This window comes from Oncorhynchus keta, chromosome 2 (assembly GCF_023373465.1).
Source record: "Oncorhynchus keta strain PuntledgeMale-10-30-2019 chromosome 2, Oket_V2, whole genome shotgun sequence".
NCBI lineage: Eukaryota > Metazoa > Chordata > Actinopteri > Salmoniformes > Salmonidae > Oncorhynchus > Oncorhynchus keta.
Window position 1 is genome coordinate 3,228,037 of NC_068422.1, and position 17,807 is coordinate 3,245,843.

General features: G+C 43.2%; 1 protein-coding gene and 1 long non-coding RNA gene across 12 annotated transcripts in view; one reads left to right on the forward strand and one right to left on the reverse strand.

Annotated features, from left to right (window-relative positions):
- Nucleotides 1-14,162: 14,162 nt before the first annotated feature.
- On the forward strand, nt 14,163-16,216 carry LOC127909429 (uncharacterized). 10 transcript variants are annotated; one of them, XR_008071087.1, is made up of 4 exons: nt 14,163-15,712; nt 15,760-15,899; nt 15,953-16,058; nt 16,111-16,216. It is a non-coding gene; the product is annotated as an uncharacterized LOC127909429 (long non-coding RNA). The 10 variants fall into 10 exon arrangements; XR_008071084.1 differs by having other exon boundaries at nt 15,760-15,846; nt 15,900-16,058; XR_008071081.1 differs by having other exon boundaries at nt 15,760-15,846.
- Nucleotides 16,217-16,409: 193 nt separating this feature from the next.
- LOC118396720 (endothelial PAS domain-containing protein 1-like) overlaps nt 16,410-17,807 on the reverse strand; it is a 99,950-nt gene continuing 98,552 nt past the window's right edge. For both annotated transcript variants that reach the window (XM_052470847.1, XM_052470844.1), the window contains exons 14-16: nt 17,530-17,620; nt 17,226-17,393; nt 16,410-16,576 (exon numbers count right to left, since the gene is read on the reverse strand). In XM_052470847.1, the coding sequence (XP_052326807.1) occupies nt 16,425-16,576; nt 17,226-17,393; nt 17,530-17,620 (411 nt within the window). In that variant the 3' untranslated portion in view covers nt 16,410-16,424. The remainder of the gene's footprint in view (nt 16,577-17,225; nt 17,394-17,529; nt 17,621-17,807) is intronic.

The following is a 17,807-nucleotide window of genomic DNA, read 5'->3' on the forward strand; positions in this document are numbered from 1 at the left end:
TGGCCTAATGTTAAAGGACATTGAGTCGAGAGCACCCTTACCTGAGAAGAGCGTGGGGATTGAGCTTTTGTGTACACCCTTGGTGACAGGCAGTGGCTGAGACAACAGATTTTCTGACTTTATACACTGCACTCTTTGAGAGAGGTAGTTAGCAAACCAGGCCAAAGACCCCACAAAGACACCAATACTCCTTAAATCTGAACCAACTGTAGACAACTTTTCTGGGTCCAAATCAGGTCCAGTCTGCTGTTGACGTTAAAATAAAGACAGGTCCGGACCAGAGAATGACATTTGTGGATGTTTAAATCGGGGTCAGGGCGGTTGGACCAAATTTCAACGTCTATGGACGTCGGTGTCTGACAGTGCTCACTGGGAATGGAGCACTAAAGTCAATTCTGTTTTAGTAACTTTATTGCTGACATTTCCTTGAACATAAGACTATCTCATTTGAACCTACATTTCTGGTCTGATGTGTGAGCTCTCCTCAGGAAAGATGAGGACGCAGGGTGTTCCGTCTCAGACCCTCGGAATAAGCTGTCCTATTCAACAGATGCCTGATTCAAAATGCCTCACATGGCACAGACAGACCACAAACAGATCAACTTCACCAAAATATGTCCACTGATCTCTTTCTGACCTTTCTTCTCAGTTCCCTCCACAGAGAGTAGAATTCACACAGTAACTTCACCTAGGATCTAAAACAGACAATAGTGAATGAATCAGTAACTGGGCATCATACTAATCACTCATATAATAGATTTGACAAATATCTTGCTTCCATCCCAGTTGGAGGAAGCTGGTTGGGACAGGTTTTCTACACTGTAACCCAGGGCTTTCAAAGAGACTTCTTCCTCTTAAATCAGTTTTATTAAATTATTATCAGCATGTCACATGTGCAACCAGGGGGGATCCTAGACCACCTTTACTCCACACACAGATATGCATAGAAAGCTCTCCACCGTCCTCCATTTGGCAAATCTGATCATAATTCTATCCTCCTGATTGCTGCTCACAAGCAAAAACGAAAGCAGGAAATACCAGTGACTCGCTCAATACGGAAGTGGTCAGATGACACATATGCTACACTACAGGACTGTTTTGCTAACACAGACTGGAATATGCTCCAGGATTTATCCAATGGCATTGAGGAAATCAACACCTCAGTCATCGGTTTCATCAATAAGTGCATTGATGACGTTGTATCCACAGTGACTGTACGTACATATCCTAAACCAGAAGCCATGGATTACAGGCAACATCCTCATTGAGCTAAAGGCTAGAGCTGCCGCTTTCAAGGAGCGGGAGACTAATCTGGACGCTTATAAGAAATCTCGCTACGCCCTCAGATGAACCGACCAACAAGCAAAGCTTCAATACAGGGTTAAGATTGAATCCTACTACACCGGCTCTGATGCTCATTGGATGTGGCAGGGCTTGAAAACTATTACGGACTACAAAGGGAAACCCAGACACGAGCTGCCCAGTGACACGAGCCTACCAGACGAGCGACATGCCTTTTATGCTCGCTTCGAGGCAAGCAACACTGAAACATGCAAGAGAGCACCAGCTGTTCTGGATGACTGTGTGATAACGCCAATGTGAACAAAACCTTTAAATAGTTCATAATTCACAAAGACGCTGGGCCAGACGGATTACCAGGACGTGTACTCAAAGCATGACCAGACCAAATGTCATGTCTTCACTGACATTTTCATCCTCTCCCTGACCGAGTCTGCAATACCTACATGTTTCAAGCGGACCACCATAGTCCCTGTGCCCAAGGAAGTGAAGGTAACCTGCCTAAATGATTACCACCCAGTGGCATTCATGTCGGTAGCCATGAAGTGCTTTGAAAGGCTGGTCATGGCTCACATCAACAGCATCCTCCCGGACACACTAGACCCACTCCAATTCGCATACTGCCCCAACAGATCCACAAATGACGAAATCTCAATCGTACTCCACACTGCCCTTTCTCACCTGAACAAAAGGATCACCTATGTGAGAATGCTGTTCATTGACTACAGCTCAGCATTCAACACCATAGTGCCCTCAAAGATCATCAATAAGCGTAGGACCCTGGGACTAAACACCTCCCTCTGCATCCTGGACCTTCTGCCACATTGATCCTTAATTAACACGGGGGCCCCTCAGGGGTGTGTACTTAGTCCTCTCCTGTATTCTCTGTTCACCCACCAATGCGTGGCCAAACCCGACTCCAACGCGATCATTAAGTTTGCTGACGACACAACAGTGGTAAGATTGATCACCAACAACTATGAGACGGCCTATAGGGAGGAGGTCAGAGAACTGGCAGTGTGGTGCGAGGACAACAACCTCTCCCTCAATGTGAGAAAGACTAAGAAGCTGATCGTGGACTACAGGAAAAGGGGGGCCGAACAGGCCCCCATTTACATCAAAGCTGTAGTGGAGCGGGTCGAGAGATTCAAGCTCCTTGGTGTCCACATCACCAACAACTATCATGGTCCAAACCTACCAAGACCGTCGTGAAGAGGATATGACAAAACCTTTTCCCCCTCAGGAGACTGAAAAGATTTGGCATGGGTCTACAGATCCTCAAAAGGTTCTACAGCTGCACCATCGAGAGCATGGTTGCATCACCGTCTGGTATAGCAACTGCTCGACAGAGGGTAGTGCAAATGGCCTAGTACATTACCGGGGCCAAGCTTCCTGCCATCCAGGACCTATATAATAGGCAGTGTCAGAGGAAAGCCCATACAATTGTCAGACTCCAGTCACCCAAGTTAGAGACTGTTTACTCTGCTACCGCATGGCAAGTGGTACTGGAGCGCCATGTCTCGGACCAAAAGGCTCCTCAACAGCTTCTACCCCTAAGCCATAGACTGCTGAACAAATCATAAAATTGACACCAGACAATTTACATTGAGCCACCCCCCTTTGTACACTGCTGCTACACGCTGTTTGTTTGTTACCTATGCACATTCACTTCACCCCCACCTACATGTTCAGATTACCTCACCTAACCTGTACCTCCGCACACTGACTCGGTACTGGTGCCCCTGTATATACAGTCTTGGCCAAAAGTTTTGAGAATGACACAGATATTAATTTTCACAAAGTTTGCTGCCTCAGTTTGTATGATGGCAATTTGCATACACACCAGAATGTTATGAAGATTGATCAGCTGAATTGCAATTAATTGCAAAGTCCCTCATTGCTATGCAAATTAAATTAACCCCCCACCCCCCAAAATCCACTGCATTTCAGCCCTGCAACAAAAGGGCCAGCTGACATCATGTCAGTGATTATCTCGTTAACACAGGTGTGAATGTTAAAATATTGACCCTTTGCATCAACTTCATGTAATTGTCAATAAAAGCCTTTGACACATATGAAATGCTTGTAATTATACTTCAGATTTCCAAAGTAACATTTGACCAAAATTTCTAAAGATACTGAACTTTTTGAACTTGCCTTGTTGGTTAAGGGCTTGTAAGTAAGCATTTCACGGTGAAGTCTACACTTGTTGTATTCGGCGCATGTGACAAATAAAGCTTGATTTTGATTTCACTTTCATGTAGAAAATAGTAAAAATAAAGAAAATACCTTGAATGAGTAGGGGTGTCCAAACTTTTGACTGGTACTCTATATATAATGTTTAAGTCCAGTAATGGTATCTAATAACTACAGATGGCCCCTTTAAGTCTATCAAAAGTATGCAAGTTTGAGCATGTGTCCATTAGGCCTTTGGAATAGGCATGAATTAATTTATCAGCATGAATTAGATTGAGCAATAAAAGCCACACTTTTATTCCGTAGGCTTGGATCCAAACTGTGCAGCTGTTGCAAGAGCACATTTTTCAATGACTGCCCACTAGTTTCAAAAACAATGATTGACAGGCAGCTTAAACTTCTTGAGTTCAACTACGTATTTAGATTTGTGAACAGCCATCCACAACAACCACAATCAGTGAGGCGCAAATAGCTAAATGAGAGAGCAGCAGCAGTGTGATTGACATCAATGCGCTATGTAGATATCAATAATAAGTCTCCATATCGTCGTAGAGTACACGGGTACTGTCATCCTTGCCTCCAAGCGTTTACTCAAACTGGATAATCTTTGGTTGCCGACAGCAGTCACACCATTGGAAGACATAGCTTGTACTGTAGCCTACAAAAGCCTATTTCTGCTCTTTTCTCTGTGCTTCATCAAACACATTGCACGTGTCATCATAGTGGTATCTGACTTCGCTCAGGTGGAACAAACTTAAAATTGTGCCTTTTTTCAATGTTGATTGGAATGTCATTGAGAAAACAGAGAAGTTTCAAAGATTTTTTTACGCAAACATCCTTTCTGAATTTAAATGATTTAATTCTCGAGAATCTAGTTTTTCAAAAGTATCGGAAATCTGATTGCAATATTTGTTGCTGGTAACGGATTACAGTTACCGTTTTTTGTAATCAGTTACTCCCCAACCATGAGTACAGGGCAGGAATGTTCCTTTAATTGAATGAATGCCTGAAACAGCCCAACGTTCTGAAGCTGTTTCTCCTCTCCTCTGGCAGACTTCAGGCCCGAGGGGGCAGGGGTGAGTGATCTATCAAGAGGAGCTTCCAAACCAGACAGGCCCGTCGTCTCCCTCGTCCTAGGGAACCAACACTGATGAACCCCTCTGTCCGGGTGAAATGTGGAAGAGAGGAAGAGGAAGAGTGAGAGGAGAGGCGAGGAGGCAAACCCTGAGGCTATTCTCTCAATGCCTGCATGGATGGATGGAGGGAGGGATGATAGATCATTTTAGAAAGAGAGGGTCCAGATTGTCTAGCCCGGCTGATTTGTAGGGGGGCTTGGGCAAGTTGCTGCAGGGGGTGCTGAGATGTTGGCCGGGGTAGGGGTAGCCAGGTGGAAAGCATGGCCAGCCGTACAAAAATGCTTATTGAAACTATCGATTATCGTAGATTTATCGGTCGTGACAGTGTTTCATATCCGTCTGCAGTGGGCAGATGGGAGGAGGTGGTCTTATTCTCCATGGACTTCACAGTGTCTCAAAACGTTTTGGAATTAGTGCTACAGGATGCAAATTTCTGTTTGCACAGACCTGGATAGTAAGATGGAACTCTGCAGGCTATCTCTGCATTAGATTGCAACTCCGCCCCCTTTAGCAGTTCTATCTTGTCGGAAAATGTTATAGTTAGGGATGGAAATTTTAGGATTTTGTTGGCCTTTCTAAGCCAGGAATCAGACACGGCCACAACAGGCACTTGTCAGTGTTGTCCAACTCATGCTAACCCTGCCACAGCAGGAAGCATAACTTACAACAGGTGAAAAATATGAAGATAGATTTAAAAAATAGCTATTCAAATATGAAGACAGATAAGACGCAGCTATTTAAATATGAATATAGATAACACATATCTATTTATATATAAAGATAGATAAAACATAGCTATTTAATAGCCTGTGGTAGTAGGTGCCAGGTGCACCAATTTTAGTGTGTCAAGAACTGCAACTCTGCTGGGTTTTTCACACTTAACATTTTCCCGTGTGTATGAAGAATGGTCCTCCACCCAAAGGACATCCAGCCAACTTGGTTAGAGTGTTGGGCCAGTAACCGAAAGGTTGCTAGATCAAATCCCAGAGCTGACAAGGTAAAAATATGTTGTCCTGCCCCTGAACAAGGCAGTTAACCCACTGTTCCTAGGCTGTCATTGTAAATTAGAATGTGTTCTTAACACACTTGCCTAGTTAAATAAAGGTTCAATCAAAAATAAAAGACTTGACCCAACTGTGGGAAGCATTGGAGTCAACATGGGCCAGTATCCCTGTGGAACGCTTTCGACACCTTGAAAGAGTCCATCCCCCAACGAATTGAGGCTGTTCTGAGGGAAAAAGGGGATTAAACTTAATATTAGGAAGGTGTTGCTCATGTTTTGTACACTCAGTGTACATTCCATATAGAATATAAGGTGTTTTCAGTCTTTATGAAGTTCCTGTCTTATATTTGAGAATTTTGGCTTTCCAATTTAAGGTGTTGTGCATTATTATGCATTAGGTATAGCTCATTATTATTATTGTAAATGTGCCTGTGTTATGAAGGGAGTATAGGAAGTGTTGATACAGGGAAGAGAACACATGTATCACATCACAAATGCAGATCAATACACTTTAATAAGAAATCAGTGCAGAAATACATCTTATTGGGTTAAATTCCCTATACAGTAATAACAATATAATGAATTCTATATAAATCATAGGATCATCTAAAATAACTAAGACATCCAAAAATGTAATGGATAAAAACAGAAAAAACAACCCTCAGTATATTTAGTAGACTAGAATGCTGATATTGCCTTTAAAGAGGATGAGAACTGAGATTGTTCAATTATTCATATTGCTAAATGTTGTTTTTTGGTGTGTCACAGTAACTACCGCTAGGACTGGTGCTACGCCTTGTTTCTGCAGTTATTTTGTGACTTCCCTCTAGCCAACTCTTCTCACATACCGGAACTCAAATTAGGCCAAATCACATCTGCAGTTCTATCTGACATCTCAGCCTTGACTCATCTCCGTCAGGAAAAGGAGCATGGCCTGCAAGGTGGAGAACTTTATCTTTATCTTACTTTGGTTTTTCTATCGCTTAAAATTCAAGTAATAACAAGAGATTTTAACTCAAAGAAGTTTAAAATCACAAATGCAAAAAATTGAATTTTTCTTGCTTTTATCTGTTAAATACTTCATATTTGTGCATATAGGGACCAACACCAGAAATGTTTCAGCTAACGGAGTGGTCTGATCTAACTATCGGTAACTCATTTATGTACTCCTCCTCCTCATTCCCATAGAATAAATAAATATATGAAATTATACATCCCATCATTTTATCCTTGTGTTTATTTATCTGGAACATGGCTAATTTAAGGAAACGTTCCACATTCCATTCACTTTGGCTCAACGACAACAAGGAGCTTATTTTCTCATGTCTTTGGAGGAACTCACGGCGTCTATATTTCCATTAACAGTGGAAACAATATTTGGTCTAAAATGTTCTAAGGTTGACAGGATAGCTAAACTTGACAGGGCTGATCCTAAAATTGAACGTGGGAGGGAAAGATAGAGGGAGAGAGGGAGGGAGGGAAAGAGAGGATGACAGAGGGAGGGAGAGGGAGGGAGGGAAAGAGAGAGGATGACAGAGAGGGAGGGAGAGAGGGAGGGAAATAGAGAGGATGACAGAGAGGAAGGGAGAGAGGGAGGGAAAGAGAGAGGATGACAGAGGGAGTGAGAGGGAGGGAGGGAAAGAGAGAGGATGACAGAGGGAGGGAGAGAGGGAGGGAAAGAGAGAGGATGACAGAGAGGGAGGGAGAGAGGGAGGGAAAGAGAGAGGATGACAGAGAGGGAGGGAGAGAAAGCGATGAGCTGAATAATGTGTGAAGTAGCGTGGAGAGATAAGTGCATCAGTCAGTTCAGCACCACAGTCCCTCTCTGTCAGCTGACATAATGTGTCACAGTTCAACAAGTAGTCGTGGAGAGATCACAGTTCAGCACCACAGTCCCTCTCAGTCAGTTCAGCACCACAGTCCCTCTCTGTCAGTCACAGTTCAGCACCACAGTCCCTCTCTATATGTCAGTCACAGTTCAACACCACAGTCCCTCTCTATATGTCAGTCACAGTTCAGCACCACAGTCCCTCTCTATACGTCAGTCACAGTTCAGCACCACAGTCCCTCTCTATATGTCAGTCACAGTTCAGCACCACAGTCCCTCTCTATATGTCAGTCACAGTTCAGCACCACAGTCCCTCTCTATATGTCAGTCACAGTTCAGCACCACAGTCCCTCTCTATATGTCAGTCACAGTTCAGCACCACAGTCCCTCTCTATATGTCAGTCACAGTTCAGCACCACAGTCCCTCTCTATATGTCAGTCACAGTTCAGCACCACAGTCCCTCTCTATATGTCAGTCACAGTTCAGCACCACAGTCCCTCTCTATATGTCAGTCACAGTTCAGCACCACAGTCCCTCTCTATATGTCCCTCAGCTCTCCGTCTTACTTCTGTCACTGTCTTATAGCTCTATCACCATTTGTTCCAACAGGTCCCAAAAGGTTTCAACAGGTTTCTGCCACCCATTGCTCTACATGTAACTATTACTGAGTCTAACACAGAAATCATCTGAGGTTCAACCGTTTTGATTTTGAGATTTGTGTATCGACCATAGGAGGTTGGTGGCACCTTAATTGGGGAAGGTGGGCACGTGGTAATGGCTGGAGGGGAATATGTGGAAAGGTATCAAAAACACCAAACCAATGATTTCCATGTGTTTTATGCCATTCCGTTCACTCCGTTCCAGCCATTATTATGATCCGTCCTCCCCTCAGCAGCCTCCATTGGTATTGACAAAACATATGCTACCAAGAGGTCAAGGGAAGTGCATGAGTATTTGATATTGACGGTTGGTCGTTAAAGTTCTCACACACTGGGGGCATACTGGTTGAATCAACATTGTTTCCACCTCATTTCAATGAAATTATGTTGGACCAATGTAGGACAGACATATCACCCTCACTGATTAACACCCTCTGCACCACATTACAGCCTCTTATTATTGAACGACCCAAACCCACATGAAATCCTGAGAACGATGGTCATGATAATGCACAGCCCCATTTCACAAGGATTTGTACACAATTCCTAGAAGCTGAAAATGTCCCTGTTCTTCCATGGCCTGCATTCTCACCAGACATGTCACCTATTGAGCATGTTTTGGATGCTCTGGATTGACGTGTACGACAGCATGTTCCAGTTCCCTCCAATATCCAACAACTTCACACGGCCACTGAAGAGGAGTGGGACAACATTCCACAGGCCACAACCAACAGCCTGATTCAACTTTTGAAAAGGATGTGGGTCACGCTGCATGAGGCAAGATACTGACTGGTTTTCTGATCCATGCCCTACTTTTTTAATGGTATCTGTGAGCAACATATGCATATCTATATTCCCAGTCATGTAAAATAAATAGATTAGGGCCTAATTAATTTAGTTCAATTGACTGATTTCCTATATGAACTGTAACTCAGTAAAATCTTTCATTTGACGTTTATATTTTTGTTCAGTATAATTTGGTTGGAGGCAATGATTCTCCATTACTGTGTAATTTATTTAAGTTTCAGGTGCCTACAGGGTAAAAATAGCCATTCAACATTCTGCTCCATTGCACCTCCATTGTAAAGTGCAAGGGTGCCAATATCTTTGACCACATCTGTAGGTCGACGTAGTGAATCAGATTCTTTATCCTTCTAGAATTGTCTCCTCAAAACATCTCTCGTTATCACAACTAGGGGAGGTCTACACTGGACTAATGACATATACTCAACATAATTACATATAGTCAACATACCGGATCTTAAGCTAGGGCTCGCCAAGCTAAACATCAGGATTTGTATAGTGTGGGTTTTATTGGACGTCTATGTTTACAGAGACAATCTGTGCATTTGAAGGGCATAACACTGGGCTGAGTCAACATTGAGACAACCTTAAGGCAATGTTAAGGCAAATTAGTGAGCTCAAAGTATTGGGACAGTGCATTTGTTGTTGTTATTCTGTCTCTGTACTCCAGGACTTTGGATTTTAAAATAATACAATGACTATGATGTTAAAGTGCAGAATGTCAGCTTTCATTTGAGGGTATTTCATCCATATCGGTTGAACCGTTTAGGAATTACAGCACTTTTTGAACATAGTCCCCCCCATTTTATTTGACCAAAGGTTTTGGGGCAAATTCACTTATGTGTATGGTGCCCTACCAAGCAAAGAGTTCATGTCATGTTTGCTACATTAAATACATGCTTAATCATGTGGACAAGTATCCTGCCTCTATTGTATTGTGTTTTGGAGAAAATTGGGGTCATGTTAGCAGTAACTGCACAAAGTAAACCAAGGTAAATAAATAAAAGCTATTTTTCTTAGTTCCACGCTATGAGCAGTTACTACCTTTTTGCTTGGTAGGGCAGTATTTTAAGTAGTCAAAAGTTCAATATTTGGTCCCATATTCCTAGCACGCATTGATTACATCAAGCTTGTGACTCTAGAAACTTGTTGGATGCATTTGCTGTTTATTTTGGTTGAGTTTGAGTATTTTGTGCGCAATAGAAGTTAATGCTAAATAATGTACTGTGTCATTTTGTTCACATTGTAAATAATTATAAAATCTGTTTCTAAACACTTCTACATTAATGTGGATGATACAATGATTATGAATAGTCCTGAATTCATTGTGAATAATGATGAGTGTTAAAGTTCCAGATACACAAATATCATACCTCCAAGACATGCTAACCTCTCACGTTAAAATAAAAGGGGAGGTTATCATTTTTGAGGGGGTATGATATTTGTGCGTTTGTAACTTTGCACAACTAGTGCTGTAATTCCTAAACGGTTCACGCAATATGGATAAAATACCCTCAAATTGAAGCTGACAGTCTGCACTTTGACCTCATTATATTATATAATATATCAAATCCAAAGTGCTGGATTACAGAGCTAAAACAACAACACATGTGTCACTGTCCCAATCCTGTTGGAGCTATAAATCACCTTTAAAGACAATGTCAGCAAGAAAAATAAACAACAACATCAAGATACAGTGTTAATAAAAGTGGATCCAATAAACATATAAAGATTCCTCTACAAATGCTAGATGGTTATATCTATAAAGCACCATCACCTTTTTAGATACTGTTGAAAGAGATTACTTTATATCTATACATAGAGCATCAGCACATTTTTAGATACTGTTGAAAGAGATTACTTTATATCTATACATAGAGCATCAGCACATTTTTAGATACTTTTGAAAGAGATTACTTTATATCTATACATAGAGCATCAGCACATTTTTAGATACTGTTGAAAGAGATTACTTTATATCTATACATAAAGCATCAGCACCTTTTTAGATACTGTTGAAAGAGATTACGGTGTCAATTTCAATTGTTTACAATAGTCATAATTATACAGTACCTGTCAAAAGTTTGGATACACCTACTCATTCAAGTAAAAATTAAAACTGAAACACATATGGAATCATGTAATAACCAAAAAAGTGTTAAACAAATCTAAATAGATTTTTAAATTCTTGTAGCAGTCCTTTGCCTTGATGAGAGCTTTGCACACTCTTGGCATTCTCTCAACCTTCTTCATGTAGAAAATAATAAAAATACAGAAAAACCCTTGAATGAGTAGGGGAGTCCAAACTTCTGACTGGTACTGTGTATCTTTCATATTTTTTTCTCTCAATTTTCTTTTTTCTTTAAAGCGCAATAACAGATCACTACTGGCCTGCCATGTAATTCATTATACTTGTACAAAAAAAGACACCAGCCCTATGGAGTAACATCTAAAACACAGGAATACAATCTGTATCTACCAGGTAGATAAGACAAAGTACCAAGACACTAAAACACTATCTTGACATTATAGTAGAAACTTTTGAGCGTATGTCTTTAAATGTACTGTATATGTGTGTACAAAGCTAAAGTCAAAATTTAAAGGGGTTAGCACACAAAGACAAATACCTTCAAAAAAGAGAGAGACAGGAAGAAAGAGAAGGAATCCAGAAAAACTGTCTGAATGTCGATAGCCTCACCTCTTAAACTAAGGGCTAAGGTCAATCAGATCTGTGCTAGCCGACACCCTCATAGCAGTTGTACTTTTGGTGTTGGAGGTGGAACTGCATTAGAGCTATCAAATCCACAAGCGTCTCCTGGCATTATACCTCAAGCGGACGTTGCCATTGGCTGCATGGAGTCGCATTAAGAGAAATCCCTTGCAGCTTTGTTTACAAGTTCTAACACTGGAATGTGAGATGTAATCTACACCATTAGGATGATAGAAACCCTCATGATTTCAGCATCATTATTTCTATATATAATACACTTTCTTCTTCTGAACTTCTAACGGGAGTGGGACGGGTGGGTCTTCCTGACAATGACCAGCAGCCACTCTGTTTTTACAGCTCCAACGCAGTTAACACTCCGACACCACCAAAGCATCAGCTACCACCCGGTTACTCATCCCTGCACCTTACAGGCTGCTGCACTATATACATAGACATGGAATCACTGGCTACTTGAATAATGTTTAAATACTTCTTTACTCATTTCATATGTATATACTGTATTCAATTCCACTGTATTTTAGTCAAAGCCACTCTGACATTGCCTGTCCTAATATTTATATATTTCTTAATTCCATTATTTTACTTTGTATTTGTGTGTATCATTGTGAATTGTTAGATGCTACTGCAATGTTGGAGCTAGGAACACAGGTATTTCGATACACCCACAATAACATCTGCTAAATATGTTTATGTGACCAATAAAATCTGCGGGTGATTTATGCGGGTGTCAGCTATAGCCAGTTAACTTTTGATATGATTGAATCTAGACCACAGGCGTCTAGTAGCACCTTAATTGGGGAGGATGGACTCATAGTAATAGATGGAATGGAATGGTATTGACCATTCCAATCACTTCATTCCAGTCATTATTATGCACTGTCCTCCTCTCACCAGCCTCTTGTGATCAAGGCCAAAGTCTCCCTGATCCTGATATGACCTCTAATGCCATAACAAAGGCACCAAAAGTAGGACTATTCTCTCAATGTAAAGGCATGCTCTGATTTGACCAATCAACTTCATGGCCTGACAAGCACTGTAACTATCCAGTGAAAAACATGCAAACAGACACCAGTCAAAGGCAGTGAGAGACAGACTAGGTCAATGGGATTGAAGGAAGGTAGACAGACGGTAAGGGAAAAGGAAGGAAAACCCCAGATATCATGCTGACAGTAGATAATGTACCATCCAGATTTTAGACGGTTGTGTTTTTTAATTTGTCTCTAACAGCGCCAAATGGACGGACGGACAGGCAGACAGACAGACAGACAGACAGACAGACAGACAGACAGACAGACAGACAGACAGACAGACAGACAGACAGACAGACAGACAGACAGACAGACAGACAGACAGACAGACAGACAGACAGACGGACAGAGATTGTGAAAGAGGAAAAGTATGACATCCCCTGCTACAGATCACACAACTGGGGGGACAACATAGACCTTGAGATCAATGAAACAGAAATAGACTCAGAACTCAAAATGCCTCCTCCCACAGGAGGCTGGTGGCACCTTAATTGGGGAGAATGGTGGGTAATGGCTGGAATGGAATTATCAGACACATCAAACACATGGTTTCTATGTGTTTTAATGAGTTCCAATCCAGCCATTATTATGACCCGTCCTCCCCTCCCCAGCTTCCTGTGGTATATAATTTATGATGATAAAGATGACAAAATAGAAAACACATGTTTTTCTAATGATACATAGAGGCAGTAGGGTGGATGGATGAAGAGGAGGATTAGCCGAATGAACAGGTTCATATGCGGTTGGTATGGTCGGGTGGGGTAAGGTGTGGAGGAGTAGTACTACAGTTGAAGTCGGAAGTTTACATACATCTTAGCCAAATACATTTAAACTCAGTTTTTCACAATTCCTGACATTTAATTCCCTGTCTTAGGTTAATTAGGATCACCAATGTGAAATGTCAGAATAATAGGAGAGAATTATTTATTTAAGCTTATATTTCTTTCATCACATTCCCAGTGGGTCAGAAGTTTATATACACTCAATTAGTATTTGGTAGTTTTGCTTTTAAACTGTTTTTTCTTGGGTCAAACGTTTCGGGTAGCCTTCCACAGGCTTCCCACAATAAGTTGGGTGAATTTTAGCCCATTCCTCCTGACAGAGCTGGTGTAACTGAGTCAGGATTGTAGGCATCCTTGCTCGCACACGCTCTTTCAGTTCTACCCACACATTTTCTATAGGATTGAGGTCAGGGCTTTGTGATGGCCACTCCAATACCTTGACTTTGTTGTCCTTAAGCCATTTTGCCACAAGTTTGTAAGTATGCTTGGGGCCATTGTCCATTTGGAAGACCCATTTGTGACCAAGCTTTAACTTCCTGACTGATGTCTTGAGATGTTGCTTCAATATATCCACATACTTTTCCTCCTCATGATGCCATCTATTTTGTGAAGTGAACCAGTCCCTCCTGCAGCAAATCACCCCCACGACATGATGCTGCCACCTCCATGCTTCACGGTTGGGAGGAGGTTCTTTGGCTTGCAAGCGTCCCCCTTTTTCCTCCAAACATAACGATGGTCATTATGGCCAAACAGTTTTATTTTTGTTTCATCAGACCAGAGTACATTTCTCCAAAAGTATTATCTTTGTCCCCATGTGCAGTTGCAAACCGTAGTCTGGCTTTTTTATGGCGGTTTTCGAGCAGTGGCTTCTTCCTTGCTGAGCGGTCTTTCAGGTTATGTCAATATAGGACTCGTTTTACTGTGGATATAGACACTTTTGTACCTGTTTCCTCCAGCATCTTAAAAGGGTCCTTTGCTGTTGTTCTGGGATTGATATGCACTTTTAACACCAAAGTATGTTCATCTCTAGAAGACAGAATCTCCTTCCTGAGCGGTATGATGGCTGCATGGTCCCATGGTGTCTATACTTGCGTACTATCGTTTGCATAGATGAAAATGGTACCTTCAGGCGCTTGGAAATTGCTCCCAAGGATGAACCAGACTTCTGGAGGTCTTCAATTTTTTTTCTGAGGTCTTGGCTGATTTCTTTAGATTTTCCCATGATGTCAAGCAAAGAGGCACTGAGTTTGAAGGTAGGCCTTGAAATACATCCACAGGTACACCTCCAATTGACTCAAATGATGTCATTTAGCCCAACAGAAGCTTCTAAAGCCATGACATCATTTTCTGGAAATTTCCAAGCTGTTTAAAGGCACAGTCAACTTAGTGTATGCACACTTCTGACCCACTGGAATTGTGATAAAGTGAATTATAAGTTAAATAATGTGTCTGTAAACAATTGTTGGAAAAATGACTTGCGTCATGTACAAAGTAGATGTCCTAACCGATTTGACAAAACTATAGTTTGTTAACAAGAAATTTGTGTAGTGGTTGAAAAACGAGTTTTAATGACCAACCTAATTGTATGTAAACGTCCGTCTTAAACTGTATCTTGAATGTGCTAGATCTTTGGGGCAGGGGTGGGGGCTTGGCTGAGGCCTCAGTCAGGGTTGTAAAGAGGTCTAAATTGTATTGGTTAAGGCTATTGAAGGGTAAGGGTGAGGTTGAAGATGGATATATCTAGGTAGGGTAGGGGAGGGTAAAGTTGGGGAGAGGGTATAGGTCTGGGTCTAGGTAGCCACGTCCAAGGGAAGGTAGGGAGTTAGGGGGTGTAGGGCTGGGTCTAGGTAGCCTGGTCCAGGGTAGGGTAGGGGAGTAAGGGGTGTAGGGCTGGGTCTAGGTAGCCTGGTCCAGGGTAGGGTAGGGGAGTAGGGGGTGTAGGGCTCGGTCTAGGTGGCCTGGTCCAGGGTAGGGTAGGGAAGTAGGGGGTGTAGGGCTGGGTCTAGGTGTCTAGGTGGCCTGGTCCAGGGTAGGGTAGGGAAGTAGGGGGTGTAGGGCTGGGTCTAGGTGGCCTGGTCCAGGGTAGGGTAGGGGAATAGGGGATGTAGGGCTGGGTCTAGGTGGCCTGGTCCAGGGTAGGGTAGGGGAGTAGGGGATGTAGGGCTGGGTCTAGGTGGCCTGGTCCAGGGTAGGGTAGTGGAGTAGGGGGTGTAGGGCTGGGTCTAGGTGGCCTGGTCCAGGGTAGGTTAGGGGAATAGGGATGTAGGGCTGGGTCTAAGTGGCCTGGTCCAGGGTAGGGGAGTAGGGGGTGTAGGGCTGGGTCTAGGTGGCCTGGTCCAGGGTAGGGTAGGGGAGTAGGGGGTGTAGGGCTGGGTCTAGGTAGCCTGGTCCAGGGTAGGGTAGGGGAGTAGGGAGTGTAGGGCTGGGTCTAGGTGGCCTGGTCCAGGGTAGGTTAGGGGAGTAGGGGGTGTAGGGCTGGGTCTAGGTGGCCTGGTCCAGGGTAGGGTAGGGGAGTAGGGGGTGTAGGGCTGGGTCTAGGTGGCCTGGTCCAGGGTAGGGTAGGGGAGTAGGGGGTGTAGGGCTGGGTCTAGGTGGCCTGGTCCAGGGTAGGGTAGGGGAGTAGGGGTGTAGGGCTGGGTCTAGGTGGCCTGGTCCAGGGTAGGGTAGGGGAGTAGGGGGTGTAGGGCTGGGTCTAGGTGGCCTGGTCCAGGGTAGGGTAGGGGAGTAGGGGGTGTAGGGCTGGGTCTAGGTGGCCTGGTCCAGGGTAGGGTAGGGGAGTAGGGGGTGTAGGGCTGGGTCTAGGTGGCCTGGTCCAGGGTAGGGTAGGGGAGTAGAGGGTGTAGGGCTGGGTCTAGGTGGCCTGGTCTAGGGTAGGGTAGGGGAGTAGGGGGTGTAGGGCTGGGTCTAGGTGGCCTGGTCCAGGGTAGGGTAGGGGAGTAGAGGGTGTAGGGCTGGGTCTAAGTGGCCTGGTCCAGGGCTCTCAGCAGGTCACTGCCCTGCAGCAGGTGTAGGTTGCCCTGGAGAGGGACGTTGACCTCACAGTCGTAGCGGGTGAGCTCTGGCAGACAATAGGTCTCAATGGATGGGCCCAACAGCCGACTGGCAACCCCTACACACACAACAAAGTCAGTCCATCATTAGGGAGTAGGTAAGTTATTTTGGAGTCACTGTTATTGTAAATAGTTATTGAATATGTTTCTAAACACATTAATGTGGATGCTACCATAATTACGCATAATCCTGAATTAATTGTGAATAATGATGAGTGTGAAAGTTAGACACACAAATATCATATCCCCAACACATGCTAACCTCTCACCATTACAATAACAGGGGAGGTTATATATTTTGAGGGGGTATGATATTTGTACGTTTGTAACTTTGCACAAAAAGTCAACCCCTACACACTCAACAAAACATGGAGTCAGTACGTAAGTAGGGAGGAAATGGCTTTGGGCCAATCGCCAATCAACCATCATCTGAGGAGGACAGTTCATTGACTGGCACCAAGTCATGGAAAAGGTCTGTGATTTCAAAACAAAGCATATCATTTGTCCAAATCAATTGCGTGCCTGTCTAAAAATAGATTTCAACATGCTTTATCATTTCCAAAATCAGCAAGTTATCATGAATGCATTTTCCTTGCCTGGTCACAGCCTGTCCAACTGGTTGTTATTGGTTTAATCAGTCAATCTTTTTGTAACGACATATGACACATGGGAGTAACATAACAACTGAAATGAACAAGCTAAACCTACCCTCTGTTTTGGAGGAGGGCAGCATACGGTATTCTTTGTAGTTGCAACACTGTTTGGGGAAGGATTTTCTGGATGTACCATTTAAACATCCTGGATACCGGGACTTCCTGTGCCGCTGAAGGGGAATGAGACACTTGTCAACACCCCCAGGTATGCACATACCTTTAACTGTAAAAGAAAGAGGAAGAGAGAGATTAAAATGAGTTCAATATCGCTCTATTTTCTCTTCTGTTCTTGTACATTTAGCGATATTTGGTATTTTTGTTTGTGCACTGCATGTCCCATGTGGGCCACCATACAGTACCTTCCAGTGAGCTGGTGCTGAGAGATCTGTCCATGATGGCATAGCTTTCATTCCTCGTCATCTTTGAAGGAGTACTGAGGGTGGTGTCACCCTGACAAACACAAATACAAACACAGACACACATCACAATCAACAACCAAGTCTGGCCTATTGAGGAGTGACGGACTCCATCCTAGCTTAAGGTGTGCTCTCATCATATCTACGAAGATAGACAGGGCTCTAACTCCCCTAGCTCCACAATGAGATAAGGTGCAGGCCAGGATAGTGGAGTTTGCCAC